The 16,020-nt window shown below is 57.1% G+C and overlaps 8 protein-coding genes across 8 annotated transcripts; 4 read left to right on the forward strand and 4 right to left on the reverse strand.

Moving 5' to 3' along the window:
• Positions 1–178: 178 nt before the first annotated feature.
• PG998_004628 (uncharacterized protein) lies at positions 179–492 on the forward strand (the record flags this gene model as incomplete). Its single annotated transcript, XM_066871446.1, has 2 exons — positions 179–246; positions 324–492. The coding sequence occupies 2 exons, from the start codon at positions 179–181 to the stop codon at positions 490–492; spliced, it is 237 nt and encodes a 78-aa protein (XP_066735196.1).
• Positions 493–688: 196 nt separating this feature from the next.
• Positions 689–2,699, reverse strand: PG998_004629 (MFS general substrate transporter; the record flags this gene model as incomplete). The annotated part of the gene is made up of 3 exons (XM_066871447.1): positions 689–904; positions 964–1,898; positions 1,970–2,699. 3 exons carry the CDS (start codon positions 2,697–2,699, stop codon positions 689–691), a joined length of 1,881 nt encoding a protein of 626 aa, XP_066735197.1.
• Positions 2,700–3,188: 489 nt separating this feature from the next.
• PG998_004630 (Snf7-domain-containing protein) lies at positions 3,189–4,605 on the forward strand (the record flags this gene model as incomplete). Its single annotated transcript, XM_066871448.1, has 2 exons — positions 3,189–3,238; positions 3,294–4,605. The coding sequence occupies 2 exons, from the start codon at positions 3,189–3,191 to the stop codon at positions 4,603–4,605; spliced, it is 1,362 nt and encodes a 453-aa protein (XP_066735198.1).
• Positions 4,606–5,844: 1,239 nt separating this feature from the next.
• Positions 5,845–7,121, forward strand: PG998_004631 (alpha-ketoglutarate-dependent taurine dioxygenase; the record flags this gene model as incomplete). Its single annotated transcript, XM_066871449.1, has 3 exons — positions 5,845–5,988; positions 6,057–6,795; positions 6,874–7,121. The coding sequence occupies 3 exons, from the start codon at positions 5,845–5,847 to the stop codon at positions 7,119–7,121; spliced, it is 1,131 nt and encodes a 376-aa protein (XP_066735199.1).
• A 3-nt stretch (positions 7,122–7,124) lies between these two features.
• PG998_004632 (uncharacterized protein) lies at positions 7,125–8,320 on the reverse strand (the record flags this gene model as incomplete). The annotated part of the gene is made up of 3 exons (XM_066871450.1): positions 7,125–8,013; positions 8,077–8,122; positions 8,182–8,320. 3 exons carry the CDS (start codon positions 8,318–8,320, stop codon positions 7,125–7,127), a joined length of 1,074 nt encoding a protein of 357 aa, XP_066735200.1.
• Positions 8,321–8,993: 673 nt separating this feature from the next.
• On the reverse strand, positions 8,994–10,548 carry PG998_004633 (aminotransferase class I and II; the record flags this gene model as incomplete). The annotated part of the gene is made up of 3 exons (XM_066871451.1): positions 8,994–10,067; positions 10,205–10,264; positions 10,345–10,548. The coding sequence occupies 3 exons, from the start codon at positions 10,546–10,548 to the stop codon at positions 8,994–8,996; spliced, it is 1,338 nt and encodes a 445-aa protein (XP_066735201.1).
• Positions 10,549–11,806: 1,258 nt separating this feature from the next.
• PG998_004634 (snare protein syntaxin-like protein 18/UFE1) lies at positions 11,807–12,940 on the reverse strand (the record flags this gene model as incomplete). Its single annotated transcript, XM_066871452.1, has 3 exons — positions 11,807–12,047; positions 12,128–12,724; positions 12,777–12,940. The coding sequence occupies 3 exons, from the start codon at positions 12,938–12,940 to the stop codon at positions 11,807–11,809; spliced, it is 1,002 nt and encodes a 333-aa protein (XP_066735202.1).
• Positions 12,941–13,795: 855 nt separating this feature from the next.
• On the forward strand, positions 13,796–15,541 carry PG998_004635 (Itaconate transport protein; the record flags this gene model as incomplete). The annotated part of the gene is made up of 1 exon (XM_066871453.1): positions 13,796–15,541. One exon carries the CDS (start codon positions 13,796–13,798, stop codon positions 15,539–15,541), a length of 1,746 nt encoding a protein of 581 aa, XP_066735203.1.
• Between the last annotated feature and the right edge of the window lie 479 nt (positions 15,542–16,020).

Below are 16,020 nucleotides of genomic sequence, written 5' to 3' on the forward strand. Positions count from 1 at the left end.
TGAGCCTCCAGTGTGCGCCGTTGAAGTGTTCTATTGGGGCTGGACTGAGCACAAGCAAGATCAATCACGGAGTATAAGTAGAACACATAGTACGACTCAGATTGATATTAGAGCTGTCCGTAAATCAAAGGCGTATCGACAACCTGACCAGAACATCAACGAGAGCCATTGCCGTAAAATGCCAGCTACCAAAGCAACATCTCAAGACCGGCCCAAAAAAGGGGGCAACAAGAAAGCCAAACAGCCGTGAGGACCAATCCCAAGCTCTTGCAGAACAAGTAGAGATAGAAGCATCTAACTGAACCTTCGGCCAATGCAACTAGATCATACATGCTTGGCCGGTACACAGATGCAAAGCCAGACTTCACTGAGCGCATTGAGGCTAGCAGGGCCAGCTCTGGCGCCGTCGATGCTGCCGTCGTCCGTCGACAAAGAGAGGCCGAAGCGAGCCGGGCCATTGACGAGTTCGACCGCAAGTGGAAGCAAGGGTGAAACAAACGTTGAGTCGCAGCGGCATGGTAGAGGTCGATACAAAACAGTGCAGGTTGAGCATTGAGATAGGGGCATGAGGCGTGGGGTAGGTGACGGACCGATGATATGAGACGGATTAGAATATCATATGATAATTTGCGATAGTTCAATGTTGGAGAATTTCTTTGACTTGGACCTCTATGATGCCTAGTGAGCCTCACGACCGCAGCCTCACCTGACTTGCTACGCCTTCCTGTAACTCAACTGAATGGCTCCCAGTGTTCTCACCCGATACACTACGAAGAGCCTGCTGATTTCGCTCCCCTTCCATTGCTCTATCGACGCCGAGCACCACTTCCTGTGTCTCCACGCTCAAGTGATGAGCACGTACAAACAGGTTGGCGACCAAGGATAGGCCGGCAACTATGACGCACTGCAATACCATGTTATTAGCTGAGATATGAGAATCCGGGGCGGATGTAGATAACTCACCATGATCCACACACCACGGAAAGAGTCAAAGTAGGCCCTTCTGACAGCACCTTGGTCCTGCATCGATAGGGAGCCAATGAGTTCCACATTGGCCGCGGCATGATCCCCTTTGAAGTCAACAGCGACTTGCTGGCCTACGCCAGCCACCAGATCTTCGTATTTGGTGTCCATACTGTTCTGGAAGATGACGCCACCGACGACGATGGCGATGGAGGTGGCGATGTTGCGGATGAACCCCATGGTGGCGATGACAACAGCGGTGTCGATCTTGGAGGCGGCAGCTTGGGCGGCCAACAAGGGCGGCTCCATGTTCATACCCACGCCCATGCCCACGATGATCTGGAAGACGACCAGCTTGGTCAGGGGCTCGCCGAACTTCAGGTAGATCAACAGCCCCGTACCCAGCGCCAAGAGAGCCTGGGCCACGTACATGACCATGAGATAGCGGCCCGTTTTCTGGATGAAGGCGCCCGCGAAGGCCGCCGTCAGCGAGCAGGACACGATGAGGGGGATCAGATGCACGCCCGAGGTCAGGGCGTCGGCGCCGAGCACGGACTGCGAGTAGAGGGGCAGGTAGAAAGCCAGGCTGGTAAGGATGTAGTTGCCGCAGGAGAAGACGGCATAGGACGCCACGGAGGAACGGTCCTTAAAGAGACGCAGGGGGATGATGGGGTTCGCGGCCAGCTTCCACTCGTTGACAACGAAAAGGCCAACCGTGGCGACGCCAAACGTGATCAAGCAGATGACGGTGGCCGAGGACCAGGGGAAGGTGACGTTTCCGAACTCGAGGCCCAGGAGAACCATGAGGGCGGCACCGACGATCAATAAACTGCCGGCCCAGTCGATGGCCTTGAGACCGGCCAGTACCGGTGTTCTGGGAGTTGGCAGTTTCAGGAACACCGCTATGACAGCAAATACTATAGCGCCAATTGGCACTAGGCAGACAGCCATGTCAGTCAATCAATTCATAAAAGGGAGATAGGAGAAACGCATCAACCGGGCTCACAATTGATGTAGAAACACCAACGCCAATCCAGCTTAGTGGTGAAGATGCCACCAAGAACAGGCCCAACGGCGCTGCCGACAGCCCAGACAATGGAAGTGACAGCGAGGTAGAGCCCGCGGTCGCGCATGGAGAAGGTGTCGCAAATGATGGTGTTGACCATGGTGCCCATGCCGCTGGCACCAAGGCCCTGGACGGCGCGCCCCGCGATCACGGCGGTCATGGTCGGGGCGCGGGCGCACAGCAGGCTGCCGGCGAAGAAGACGGCCTGGGCGGCCAGCATGACGGGCTTGCGGCCCCAGATGTCGGAGACGGAGCCCCAGACGGGCGTGACGGCGCTCATGGCCAGCACGAAGGCGCTGCCGACCCACACGTAGCCGCTCGCGGAGCCGAAGGTGGCGGCGATGGAGGGGATGGCGGGCGTCGTGATGGTCAGGTCCAGCGCCGACAGCAGCACCGACAGGCAGAGCGGGACCATGGTCAGCAGGATGGTGGCGGCGGGCGGCCGGGTTCTGGTCTCTTGGGGGCCATTGTCGGCTTGGTTGGGGGTTGGTGCTGTCCCTGGAATCGGCGACGACCTGGAATTCAAGCCATCTGGAGATACCGGTGGTTCCGGGCGGTGCTGGAGCCCGCGACGGTTCAACGAAGTGGAAACGGCGGCCGGCGGTGGCTCGGGGACATCAAGTCGGTGCAAGTCGTTGACTTGCAGAGTCACGGTTTCCACGGCAGACATGGTAGCAACGATGTTCAATGGGATGGCATTGGAATGATATTCATTTACAGAATTGGTTGAAGACCTCACGCAGAGGGCTCTCTTATATATTGCAAAATGGCTAGCCGAGTGCTGCCTGGCTGCTTGGTTGCTTGGCTACAATCCTTCGATGCGACGTGAGCTGGTAGCTTCAAATTAGTGATCGACCCGCTAAACCGCCCAAGCCTTAGCGCCGTTTCTCCCTTTTCCAGGGACCTTTAGACCATCGGCAGTGACGTCGCCCTGATTGCATCCGATAAGCCAACCGTGACCCTCCCTCCTCCTTATCTCTCTCTCTCTCGAGTTCGACTATTTTCCCATCGCATTTGCACATGCAAAACATACAATCCCATTAATCGCCACCCGCCCATAACGAAACGGCAGGCCGGGTTCTGCATGTACTGAACTTCCCAAGACCAGCGCTCGGGGCAAACAAAGCCTGCCGAAGACGGTCGCTGCCCGACGCCCACCATGAGCGAACTCCTCGATTACCTTGTTCAGAACGAACAGGACTTCCGCCCGTTTGTACCCCTCTATCCCATTCGCAATTATCGCTGTTGCTGACCCGCCATCCAGAGCCCGTTTGCCTGCCCTGTACTCGGACTTCACGCCACTCCGCACCATCAACCCCGATGGCTTCAACGCAAACCTCTCCGCCTGGAAGCGCGGCCTCTCTTCCGCCCTATTAGCCGGCCACGCCCCGTCCCGCTCACCACAGCGATCCCATTTTATCCTCGAGATCGACGACTCCCTACTTCGCTCCCTCGAGACCAAAAAGTACGGCCAGCCGCTCTCGCTCGGCACCGTGCTCGCCGAGGCCGTCGCCACCAACGAAATGATGCCCCTGCCGACCTTTACCAAGAGCCGCGAAAGCATATACTACAAGAGCTGGGGGTCGCTGGGTCTGGGAGTTATGACATGGGGCCTACGCACGGCAGGTGTGTTGGGCCAACCAGGCGCCAACGGCAAGATGCCCAAGGGCCAGTTCGTCGTGCTGTCTAACCTCGAGACTGGCGCCAAGCTGTTCGACGGCCAGGCTAGGGACCGGACGTCGCGCTTCGAACGCACCTTCTCGAAGAACCACTTCCGCCGCACCTTCGAGCACCTCCTCGGCGACGGCGTGACCATGTCCGAGGCCGACTTCGACGTGCTGCTGACGTTCCTCTCGCGAGACAAGGCCCTGCTGGCGACGGACGGCACCACGGTCAAGATCCGCAGCCCCGACGCGACGGGCGCCGACGCCGCGACCATCACGCAGGAGGACACGGCCATCGCGCGCCTGAAGGAGCTGACGGAGGACCTCGGCAAGCAGACGGACGCGCTCAACAAGCGCATCGACGAGCTGGCCCTCGGCGCGCAGGCCGCCGTCGCCAAGAAGAACCGCGTGGCGGCGCTGGCGGCGCTCAAGTCCAAGAAGCGCGCCGAGGCGCAGCTGGCGACGCGCTACGCCACGCTCAGCCAGCTCGAGGAGGTGGCGGCCAAGGTGGAGCAGGCCGCCGACAACGTGCAGCTGGTCGGCGTCATGCGGTCCAGCACGGCGGCGCTGAAGAGCCTCAACGCCCAGACGGGCGGCGCCGACGAGGTCGACGCCATCGTGGACCGGCTGCGGGAGCAGATGGGCGAGGTGGACGAGGTCGGCAACGTCATCGCCGAGGCCGGGCCGGCCGGCACGGTGGACGAGGCCGAGGTCGACGACGAGTTCGAGGCCATGCTGGCCGAGGAGCGCAGGAAGGAGGACGAGGCCCAGCAGGCGAAGGAGGCCGAGGAGACGAGGAGGCGGCTCGCCGAGCTGGAGAAGCTGGGTCCTGTGGGCCGGCCGGAGACTCCTGTCACGGCGGCCTCAAATAGCCTCGAAGACATGTCGCTCGAGGAGCCCCTTAAAGAATAGTAGTATTAGCAACAGCAGAAGTGAATGGATATGGCATTATGGCGTTTATTCGGCATGCGAAAGATTACCCCTATCCCACTCCAGATGTTGTTGGCCTCGGCCCCCACAGTTGATAATCAACTGCATAACGAGGGATTGACAAGGATAACAGGTGCTGGTTCTGCGTAGAGAAAAGCATCATGACCAACAACGAGGCTCTGGGGGTTTTACTTATTCCCAAAGAATTAACGAAGAAAAAATTGCATGTGGAGGGTGGATTTGAGGGATAGCGTTGACGTCTCGGCCTGAGGTCTGAGCACATGTCACGTCTCACGTCGCTCTTTCCCACCTTGCCACCAAGATCGTCAGCAGCTTTGCAGTCCGCAATCAGTGCACGTCGACCTTCGTTTCTTGCTTGCTCGCGCCGTTCAGAGCTTAGAGCAGAATTTCACCTTTGTGCGTAAATGTTGGCGAGCTCCACCACCAACAATGTTATCCCAGATGGTGATCCTCTGCACGTCCCGGCGCTCTTGATATCCGAGGTAGTCCCCAACACAACCCCCGTTCCCTTAAATGCATGAACGATGAAAGAGCAGCAGCAGAAACAGTAAGCATCGGCAGGGTTGCATATGACGGACATCCGCAACACCACCACCAGCCCCCGGAAAACAATTTAACCATCCGACCACTCGGCCCCCCCAAAGCCGGCCGAAGGGGATGAGTTGGAGATGGCGTGCTAAGCTACTCCAATAGCAACATACCCTCCACTGCCAGGAGTGAACCCCATCCCATCACGCATCGATTGCCGATAGCGATAGGAATGCGATAGGGTGCGGGGGGCTTGGGAGGTGAAGTCATGATGTGATGGTGGGTGGAAGTGGGTTGTGGCATCAGTATTATTTGATATGTATGGCTCGCTCTCACAGCCTACGTCCATCGGCATCGCCACCCGCACCATTGGCGATGATGTGTTGCAACCGGGAATTAGTCGGAGACAGACGCGACAAGAGGGCGTCATTGGGCGGTGGTAGTGAATGTGTGTGATAGCATTCCTATATTGCGTGATGCGCACACCATTACCTCCAAGTGAGGGGAGGGGGTGGCTACGCTGCATCCGATTTCCGGTATATGTATTCATAAATAGACCATCCGCTATCCTTGGGGTATGGCTATATCCAAGTCCTAAACATTCCAAGGTTGTAGATATTTCCCTGGCTAAGCAAGACCTTAGAGAACCCAATCATCGTCATCGCCGTCATCATGGCACCATCAGCTACCTCGACCGTGACCGTGACCGTGCCGGCTTCTGCCCCCAAGAGCCTGTCCACGCCCCAGCACTTCGGCGCCTACAAGGAGCTGCAGCCGCCCGAGTATAACAAGGACGTCGAGGAAGGAGGTGCCAAAGTAAGTAGAAACCGCCAAGTTCAGTCCAGAGCGCCGCCGCTGATATCCAATGCCCACCACCCAATCAGTACCCCCACTACCTGCCCACCTGGGACGCCGAGACCAAGTACCCGCCCCTCGAACCCTTCGAGCACCACGAGCACGGCCAGGACGCCGACCGCACGTATCCGGACCTGTTCCCCGCCTCGGGCACGACCGAGCGCAGCGACCTGACGCCCTCGGCCGGCACCGAGATCCGCAACCTGCAGCTGAGCAGTCTGAGCGCGGCGGGCAAGGACCAGCTGGCACGCTTTGTCGCCGAGCGCAAGGTCGTCGCGTTCCGGGGCCAGGACTTCAAGGACCTGCCGATCGAGGCCGCGCTCGACTACGGCGGCTACTTCGGCCGGCACCACATCCACCCGTCGTCGGGCGCGCCCGCGGGGTTTCCCGAGGTCCACCTCGTGCACCGCGGCGAGGGCGACGAGTCCTCCAAGCAGTTCTTCGCGGCGCGCACGAGCTCCGTCGCCTGGCACTCGGACGTCTCGTACGAGCAGCAGCCGCCCGGCACCACGTTCCTGTACATCCTCGACAAGCCCGAGACGGGCGGCGACACGCTGTTTGCCAACACGGCCGAGGCCTACAACCGGCTGAGCCCGCTGTTCCGGGAGCGCTTGCACGGCTTGCAGGCGACGCATTCGGGGTTCGAGCAGGCCGCCGCCTCGTTGGCGCGGGGCGGCGTCGTCCGCCGGGAGCCGGTGGCGAATGTGCATCCCGTTGTGCGGACACACCCAGCCACGGGCGAGAAGGCGATATATGTCAACCCGCAATGTAAGTAAGCGAGTACAGTGGGGGGCCAAAGCGTGACGCATATCAATTAGGCCGCGGGATGCTAATCATCTTTCGCAGTCACGCGAGATATTGTTGGTTTGAAGAAAGAGGAGTCGGATGCCATCTTGAACTTTCTGTATAGCCATCTGGCCTGGGGAGCCGATTTCCATGTGCGCGTCAAGTGGGAAGAGGGTACCGTGGTCGTCTGGGATAACCGAGTCACCCAGCATTCGGCGTTGGTGGATTGGGAAAATAAGCAGCGGCGGCACCTGGCGCGTATCACGCCCCAGGCCGAGAGACCGTATGAGACCCCTTACCAAGGCTAGGAATCACAAGAAGCTCGGGATGAAGTTTTTCTTTGATATAGTTGATGATGATGATGTAGTTTTAGCCTTGGTGGTAGCTGGTTGTGTAGTTTTGGCCCGTTTGCGATCACGAGTGTTGCGCTGCGCATTTCGTTTCTTGACACCAAAGATATCGTTATCCGAATCATCACCAGAGGTTTCACTAGACAGTTCTGTGGTTGGGGTAGATGATGACATCTTCGTGATAGTAGACGACCGCTTCTTGCCAGTAATCGGGGCCGGATCATGCGTACGGGGTTTGTCGCTGTTGCGATTGCCACCTAATACCCGCTTCGGCGAAGAGTGTATCGTGCTAGATCGCCGAGTCGGCGCACCTAGGTCATCGCTATCGTCTTCATCCAGGTCCACGGCGACCGAAGTGAGACGTCGTGGAGGCGACGATGAGAAAATCGACGGCAGACGAGAAGAATCCGGGGCGTCACTGGATCTAGCACCGAACCCAGCCGCCGCGCGTGTCGAATTGGGAAAAGAACCAATCTTGTCCAAACGCGCCACACGCTTCCGCGGACTCGCCATCAGAGTATACAGCGACGTCCCCTTGAGCGCACTGTCCGGAGCGACATCGTCGTCCGAGTCGGAGCCATCATCCCTTCTCCCTGCCTTTCGAATCGCAGCCTCTTGCTTCTTGAGCAAGCCGGCCCTGTCGCGCTTCTTCTCGACGAGCCGCGACATGCCCCCGACCACCGGGCGCGAGATCTGGCTGATGACGGTCGCGTTCTGGGACTTGGCCGCGTCCTTCAGCCGCAGGTACTCGGCGGCGTGGAGGTGCGCCGTGAACTGCCGCGCCGTGTCGAGGAGCTCATCCTCGACCATGTGGTAGCGGTCATCGTCGCTGAGCCCTTCGATCATAAACCTAGCAAATGCGCCATCAGCATCCTCCATCTTCTCATGTGGCAAGTCATATATATATGCCTACGTTTCTTGCAATGGCTCCGGCGGCGGCGAGGTGGAACCAGACCGGTCTGCGCGCGTTGAGCATTAGCAAATGAATTGTTGAAATGGGCAGGGTAGTTCGACATACGAGCTCTTGACTGTCTATTCCGCTTCTTGTTGGGGGCAACGGAAGGCGATGGCGACGCCCCGGACTTTTTATCCGGATCTGTCTTGGTTGGCGTGTTGCCCGCCGCAGCACGGCGCTTCCAGGGTAAAACACGCACCATGATCTGTTGTCAAGATCACCTTCACCTGGCTGGGTGTAAAAGGATGTATCCAAGCCCAAAATTCATATTGCAGAATGCGCCCAAAAAAAAGGTGAGTAGGGTAGTGAGGTGCGGCCAAAAATATGCTGGTTTCGTCTGAAGTTGGTGGTGTGTTGCACACACCTTGACGTTCTTTGTTGCTGAACGTGGGGAATTGACTTGCCTTTGCCTTAGCCGGATTTTCACCAGAGCAACGAGAAGCTCATTACGCAGCGTGCGACAACTAGGCACCATTGCTTGTCCAGTCTTCGATGTAGCTTTACCATGAAACGCGAAATCTTGAAATTTACATGCCTTTACAATCGCACTGATTTTCATTTTCGACTGGTTTGGTCTTTTTGGGGTCTATCGTTCACTACCCGGCAATCGATCAATCAATCTGCTGGCCTTTCATTCGTAGGTCAAGAGGAGCGAGGAGCGAATGAGCAAGGGGCCTTACTGCCATTTAGTAGACAGTGTAGTCTATTGATCTTCCTAGGAACATTTTTCATGAACTACGTAACTTTTGGTCCTGCCATCTATGGAGACGAAATTGGAGATCTCCCATCAAATATGCATCCGCTATTAAGATCGGAGCCGAACTCCCCTCAAACACAAACACCAACAACTCGTCGCACGCACATCATCATCTCATCTACTGTGTATCCCGGACCACCTTGTCCATGGCCTTGGCGAAGTAGTCGATATTCCCCGTATTCAGGCCGGCCATGCTGATGCGGCCGTTCTTGGTCATGTAAACATGGGCGTCGGACCGGATCTTCATGACCTGCGCCTCCGACAGGCCCGTGAAGCTGAACATGCCGATCTGGTCCGTGATGTGGTTCCACGTGCCCGGGGTGCCGAGCTCCTCGAGCTTGGCCCGCAGCGACTTGCGCATGTCGATGATGCGGCCGCTCATGGTGCGCAGGTTCTCCTCCCACTCGGCGAAGAGCTTGGCGTCGTTCATCACGGTGCCCGCGATGCGCGCGCCGTACAGGGGAGGGTTGGAGATTTCGGAACGCTGCAGGATGGCCAGCTGCGACGCGATGCGCGTGATGGTGGACTCGGCGTCGGACGCGGGGCCCGTCACGGCGTGGAAGCAGCCCGCGCGCTCGCCGTACAGGCCGAAGTTCTTGGCGAAACTCTGGGCAATTACCAGCTCGAAACCGAGCTCGACGAAGTGGCGGACGGCCAGGTTGTCCTTCATCAGGTCGCCCGTGGCGAAACCCTGGTAGGCACAGTCGAAGAAGGGGAAGTGGTTCTTCGACCGCATGATCTGGGCAATCTCCTTCCACTGCTCAAACGTCGGGTCGACACCAGTGGGGTTGTGGGCGCAAGCGTGGAGGAGGATGATGGATCGGTCGGGGGCCCCGAGGATGGCCGACTTCATGCCGTCGAAGTCCAGGCCCTTGGTCTCTTTGGAAAAGTAGGGGTATTGGGCGATGGGCACGTTTACGTTGCCGAAGATCTGGTTGTGGTTGGCCCACGTGGGGTTGGAGATGTACACCTTCTTGTTGCCAGTCCAGTAACGGGCGAGGAAGAGAGCTCCCAGATGTACGGCACCGGTGCCGGAAATGGTTTGTACGGATGTCACTCGCTTCTCCTTGATGGCAGGCGAGTCGGCACCGCCGAGGATCAACTCGGCGGCCTTGCTGGTGAAGAAGGGAAGTCCGGCAATCGGCGCATATTCGTGGTTCAATTCGGGATCGTTGCGAAGGGCCTCATCTGCCTAATTGTGCGGGAACGCAGTTAGCTTCATGGCCAAATGTAGAGGAGAAGGTGGGGTGAGGGCATTTCCAATAATCGCTCCGGAACCGCTCCGAGCTCGTCAATGACGTAAAAAAGACACCACAAAGCAAAACATACCTTCTTGACGACAGGAAGAACCCAGGGCTTTGCATTGTTGTCGCGATAGGCTCCAATGCCCTTGAAGAATGTTAGCAAAGGCCAATGCCCCTCGCGCCAAATCGCGAGTCCGTCATACGATGGCGGGTGGCACGACTCACGAGGTCAACTTTGTCGGGGCTCTCATCGGCCTTGAAAGCGCGCATCAAGCCGAAGAGAGGATCTTCAGGCGCCTGAGGGACGACCTCGGCGGTGAAACTGGTTGCTGCGGGCGGCGACATCTGTTTGGCTATGCTGTGGACTCGGCGGACTGAATTGGCGTGGTAGGAAGGGTCGAACTTGTTGGAGGAATTGTTGTTGGGCATGTTGGGTGGAATGGAAGTGCAGCAGCCGGGAGCGGGAAGGCAGATATAGGGCAGTGACTGGTACAGTAGGCGGGACAGTAGCCTCTCAGCCCAGTGTGTCTAAGAATAACGCGGGCGCGGGGCGAACGGGCTGGGGAAGCGTCGCTGGGAAGCTGGAGCTGGAGCTGGAGCTGGAGCTGTAGTGTGTGTTTGGTTTGGTCGCAGGCGGGTGGGAGGATTGGATTCAGGTCGTTTCGATAGGCTGCACTGCGGCGACCGTGGGGGCCCGGGGCTCTTCCAGGCAGGGGTTCGCTAACTACTCCGTGGGGTAAATTGCCTAATCGTTGCCTGTTTACGGGGAAAACCGCATGAGATCGGAGGGGCAGAAGGAGCTGCTATGACTGGTAAACTGGAGTTTGTCCGCCTGGGCGAGGTATTATTCGTTTCGTGAGGCACGTATCGTCGAGCATGTGTGAGAGAAAGAACTATTGATAGAAATAAAAGCTGGAGAGCATCCAAACAACTACTACAACGGTAAACTCTCCACGAACGCAAAGCGAGGCCCGCGCCGACTTTAAATGAACACGACCACTAGAGCCATCCCATCAGCCGTAGCTCGCTCATCTTCAGACCTAATCAATACCCTGCATACCCGGTTGACCTTGTCGGCTCCAGGCTTTCTGGCCATGAAACGGCTCAATCATGTGGTTGGGTGGGTGCTGCATTTCGGTGGCAGGGTGCTTGAATCGCCTATGATCTCACCCCCAACGCCGAGGCATTCACTTCCCATGGCCCCAAAACCGGGTCATCAGCTCACTGACCACTAAACATTACGTTAAGCCGCCGGCATCTTCGGTTATTGACTCTGCGACTCTATTCCTATGTATAATACAATGGCCCTCCAAAATACATTTCAGCACATTTTCAGGTTGGGCAGATACTACCGCGTTCCTTTAGACGTGTAATTCGTAAGAAGTGCATGCAGATCACTGTTTTGGATGGTGCTACGGCCGGCTGGTGGAAAAGTCCCGCAACAGGGACAGACCAGTTGGACGTTGAGGTCGAAGCGCACCAATCCTTTAACACCCAGTCTACCTAACAATGCCGTACTCAACCGATCTGGGAATTGGCATGTGATGGTTTTGCCAACCTCCATACAATTAAGTGGTTATCAAGATTCCCACCTACGATGATATCCACGGCTTCATGTTTGGACATGTGATGGATGATAAGGTGCATGCGAGTATTGGTGTTTTATTCCAAGTGCAATGTCGCTGGCTTATATGATCAGGTCCCAGACAACTAGGAATGAACAGAGTCCACACGTGGTGTAGAACATATACTTGGCCATACTTGGCTTCTCTGTCGCCTTTTTCAGCTGCGTATTACCCCTTCCAACGTTTTCCGCCGTATTGAAAGAATCTGTCACCAGTTGATCGATGTGGGCAGATTGCGTCGCTAGGTTGTTGACAAGTTGTGTTTGCAGCTCCGAGATTTCTATCAGGGACTTCTCAGCCGTCCTGTGGGAATTGTCGTGTTAGTATCATAAACGAAACAGGTACAGAAACCAAATAATTTAGGGGAAAAGGGATCTACATACCTGACTTGGTCCAGTGTGCTTTCGTAATGCTTCAGCATATCATGGTTCTCCTGCTCGAACATTTGGATCTGCTCGGGTGACAAATCTTGCGCCGTGCTGTAAGACGGTTGTTGATCCGGCGGCAGTGATTGAGACTGTTTCCTCCTCTCTCTGACGGGACTTCCAGCCTCTGGCATCACACCCAGGCTCGCCATGGACGACCCCGTAGCCTTGGCAAGCACGCTGCGGTTCTTCTCCATCTCGCGATGCAGGCGCACCTCCATCATGCCCTGCTGCGTCTTGACGCACTCCTGCAGCCGCTGCTGCAGGGTCCAGAGCACGCTCTCGCGGTGTGTGTTCAGCATGTTCGCTTTATCCTCGGCCGTGGCGTGCTCCGCTGTCTTGCTGACCTTCCCTCCGCCGGCCGCCCAAGCGCCCAGGGCGCCCAGCCCGCGCCCGAACTTCTTGGCGATCAGGCCGGCCTCCATCTCGCGGCGCGCGTTCTCAGCCTCGGACAGCTCGCGGATCTTGGCGTTCAGCTGGCGCAGCATCGACTTGGAGTTGGCGTCGATCTCCTCGCGCTCGCGGTCTGTGAGGGGGGCGGGACTGTCGGTCATGCTGGGCGGAGCGGATCAGGGTTCGTCGAGGCGGCGCCGTGGAGAGATAGGACTGGCGAATGCTGCGCAGATCGGTATGCAGCGAGGTTATGGCCTGGTTGATCTTGTAGGCTTCCTTGAGAAACTCGTCCAGGTTGTCGACACTGAAGGCACGCTTGGTGGGCGAGGCTTTGTGTTGCGACAGGAAGCTGTCGAAGAGGGGCGTGAGGTCGGTCATTGTGGTATAGTGAAAAAAGTTGGCATCACATCATAATGTCATTAGAAATAGACTGCATACCAGAGAAACAGTTATGAGAGTGCTGCGTCAATGTATTGGATCAGAGCATGGCCACATTTCTCGACAAACTCGCTACCTAAGCAAGGAAGCCACGATGCAGCTTGCCTGGCACCTGGTTAGCGTCAGAACAGAGCTCTGACGTTGCGGCTTAGCCACAGAAGCACCAAAGTGTGGCTGCAAAAGCACCATGCAGCCACAGCAGAACAAGCATCGCCATCCTGCGGGCGCCCCAGCCAATCGAAGCAAGCTTCTCATCCCGTCTCAGTAAAACCAGAACTGTAAATCAATCATGCCCCTGGCTGGCTGACTGAGGCATAGACCAGACGACATCCCAGGTGTAACCTTATGGATTACCTGACATTGAGCCTCGTGGAGCCTCATCCGATGCGGCTCGTCGGCCTTGTCGTTTTTACGACGGAAGAGCGAGCACCAAGTACGATCTCCCAGGTACACAACGTAACAAAAGGCTCTAAAAGCCGAAACTAGGACGATTTAGTGGCCTTCATGACCGTTGCAATTCCCACCTACAATATGGCGGTAAAACCGAATACCCGCCAAAGGGTGGGTTTCTCCCTACGGGAATAACCAATCTGTGCAAGATACCGCAAGATCTCTTTGCGCACGCATTGTTCGCTCCTGTTATCATCGCCTCTTGAGATCCGAAGTCGCCCCCCACCATGCCTGTCCGTCAATCTTTTATATCTAGACCGTCGCCCCCTTCGCGCCAGGTGAATCGGTGAAAGCATTTTCTTTCGCCATGGATCCCCATTCCGTACCCTCCAGCCCATCGCCCTTATGAATGCCGAACCGGAACAACACCCTGAGAGTCAACCCGCCGCGGCGGCTCAGTCGCCTTCCAATGACGATAAGCGCTTGTCGCCGGTGCGGACTCCACCGAGCGGCGTGATCTCGCCCGCGGAGTCGACTCCGAGGACTTCCCAGGGCTCAACTCGCCCCAGCCTAGACGGCACCGTCCGCGACGATGATGACGATGCGGCCCAGGCCGAGCAGGACTTGGCGGTGGTGTCGAGGGCGTCCAGCGGCCCGGCGTACACCGTCTTCTCCACCAGGATGATCTACTGGATCGTGGCCATGAACTGCGTCTCAGCCTTCATCTCCCCTACCACCGCCAACATCTACTTTCCCGCGCTCCCGTCCATCGCGAACGACTTGGGCGTGTCAATCGGGCAGGCCAACTTGTCGCTGACCACTTACATGATTTTCCAAGCCTTAGCGCCCACCATCTTCGGAGACCTCGCCGATGCCGCCGGAAGGCGACCGGCCTTTATCATCGCCATGGTCATCTATCTAGGCGCTAACATTGGATTGGCCCTTCAACGGAATTTCGCCGCCCTGTTGGTACTGCGCATGATACAGAGCGGGGGCAGCAGCGGCACCATTGCGCTGGTCTACGGCGTGGTAGCAGATATTGCACCGAGTTCGGAAAGGGGTCGCTACATGGGCATTGTGGGCGCCGGTATCACCGTCGGCCCTTCCATAGGCCCTGTCATTGGCGGTCTGCTGACCCAGTACCTGGGTTGGCCGTCCGTCTTCTGGTTCTGCGTCATCGTGTCCGTACTATTCCTGGTCCCCTACATTCTGGCTGTCCCGGAGACGGGACGAAAGATTGTCGGAAACGGCTCAATTCCCCCTCAAGGGTGGAACATGACCTTGCTCGACTACATCCGATTTCGACGACTACCTGTCAATGAATCAAGGCCGACCCAAGCGAAAAGGAAATTCCCCATCCCCAACCCTTTCAACACGCTTCGCGTCCTGGGTAACAAGGACATGGCCCTGGTGCTGGGCTACAACGCCTTGATCTACGTTGGCTTCATGACCTGCACGGCGACCCTGTCGACCCAGTTCGCCGACATCTACCACTACAACAACATCCAGCTCGGCCTGTGCTACCTGCCAGTCGGCGTCGCCTGCATGACGTCCTCGATCACGCAGGGGTTCATCCTAGACTGGAACTTCCGGCGGACGGCCAAGAAGCTCGGCATCAAGATCGACCGCAAGCGCGGCAACAACCTGCGCGACTTCCCGATCGAGCGCGTGCGCATCCAGCTCGTGTCCCCGCTGCTGCTCGTCGGCGCCGCCGTCTACATCGCCTACGGCTGGGTGCTGCAGGCGGAGCTGCACGTCGCCGCGCCGCTGGTCCTGTCCTTCTTCATCGGCCTCTGCGTCACCGGCAGCTTCCAGATCATCAACACCCTGATCGTCGACCTGTACCCCGAGGCGCCCGCCACGGCGACCGCCGCCAACAACTTCGTGCGCTGCCTGGCCGGCGCCGTCTCGACCGCCGTCATCGAGATCCTCATCGGCGCCTGGGGCCGTGGCTGGGCCTACACCTTCATAGCTCTCCTCTTCCTCCTGCCCAGTCCCATCCTGTGGGTGATACAGAAGAACGGGCCCAAGTGGCGGGAAGAGCGGAGGCTTAGGTCCCTCGCTCGGGCTGAACGGAAAGAACAAAAAGAGTTGGAAAAGAACCAACAGAGTGAACGAGATATGTCTCCTGACAATGGTCTGAGAACCTAATCGATGATAGATCGCATGTTTTCTAGAAGTCATGCCATAGAATGTTATATACCCCAACAAGGGGCGTGGATGCGATCCACGCCCTGATAGATTTAGCAGCCAGAACAAATATAATCATAATGATCTTTACAGACTGAATCGAGATGTGCCATGTACTTCATGACTAGCTCCTTTCAGACATCCTTTCAAGAATTGCTCATACAGTTCTCGTTCTACTCTGTGGTCAACAGTGTCTACCAGGTTCACGATGACATGTATATCTACAGCGCTTGTCATAACTGCATTATACAAGGTGGGAAATAGAAAAAAACATGTTAATATCACTGTGTGATCTTTCTTGTGTTCAGCCTTTGCGGCGAAGATGTTTCGAGCGATAAAACCTTTGGGCCAGGCCCTACCCAACCTAAGCGATCGAAGCTAGACTCGGCCACAATGCCTGTCTTTATTGAAGAGGCTGTTAACGAGCTCCAGTAGAGTCG

This window comes from Apiospora kogelbergensis, assembly GCF_038363985.1.
Source record: "Apiospora kogelbergensis strain CBS 113332 chromosome Unknown utg000002l_segment0_segment0, whole genome shotgun sequence".
Lineage (NCBI taxonomy): Eukaryota > Fungi > Ascomycota > Sordariomycetes > Amphisphaeriales > Apiosporaceae > Apiospora > Apiospora kogelbergensis.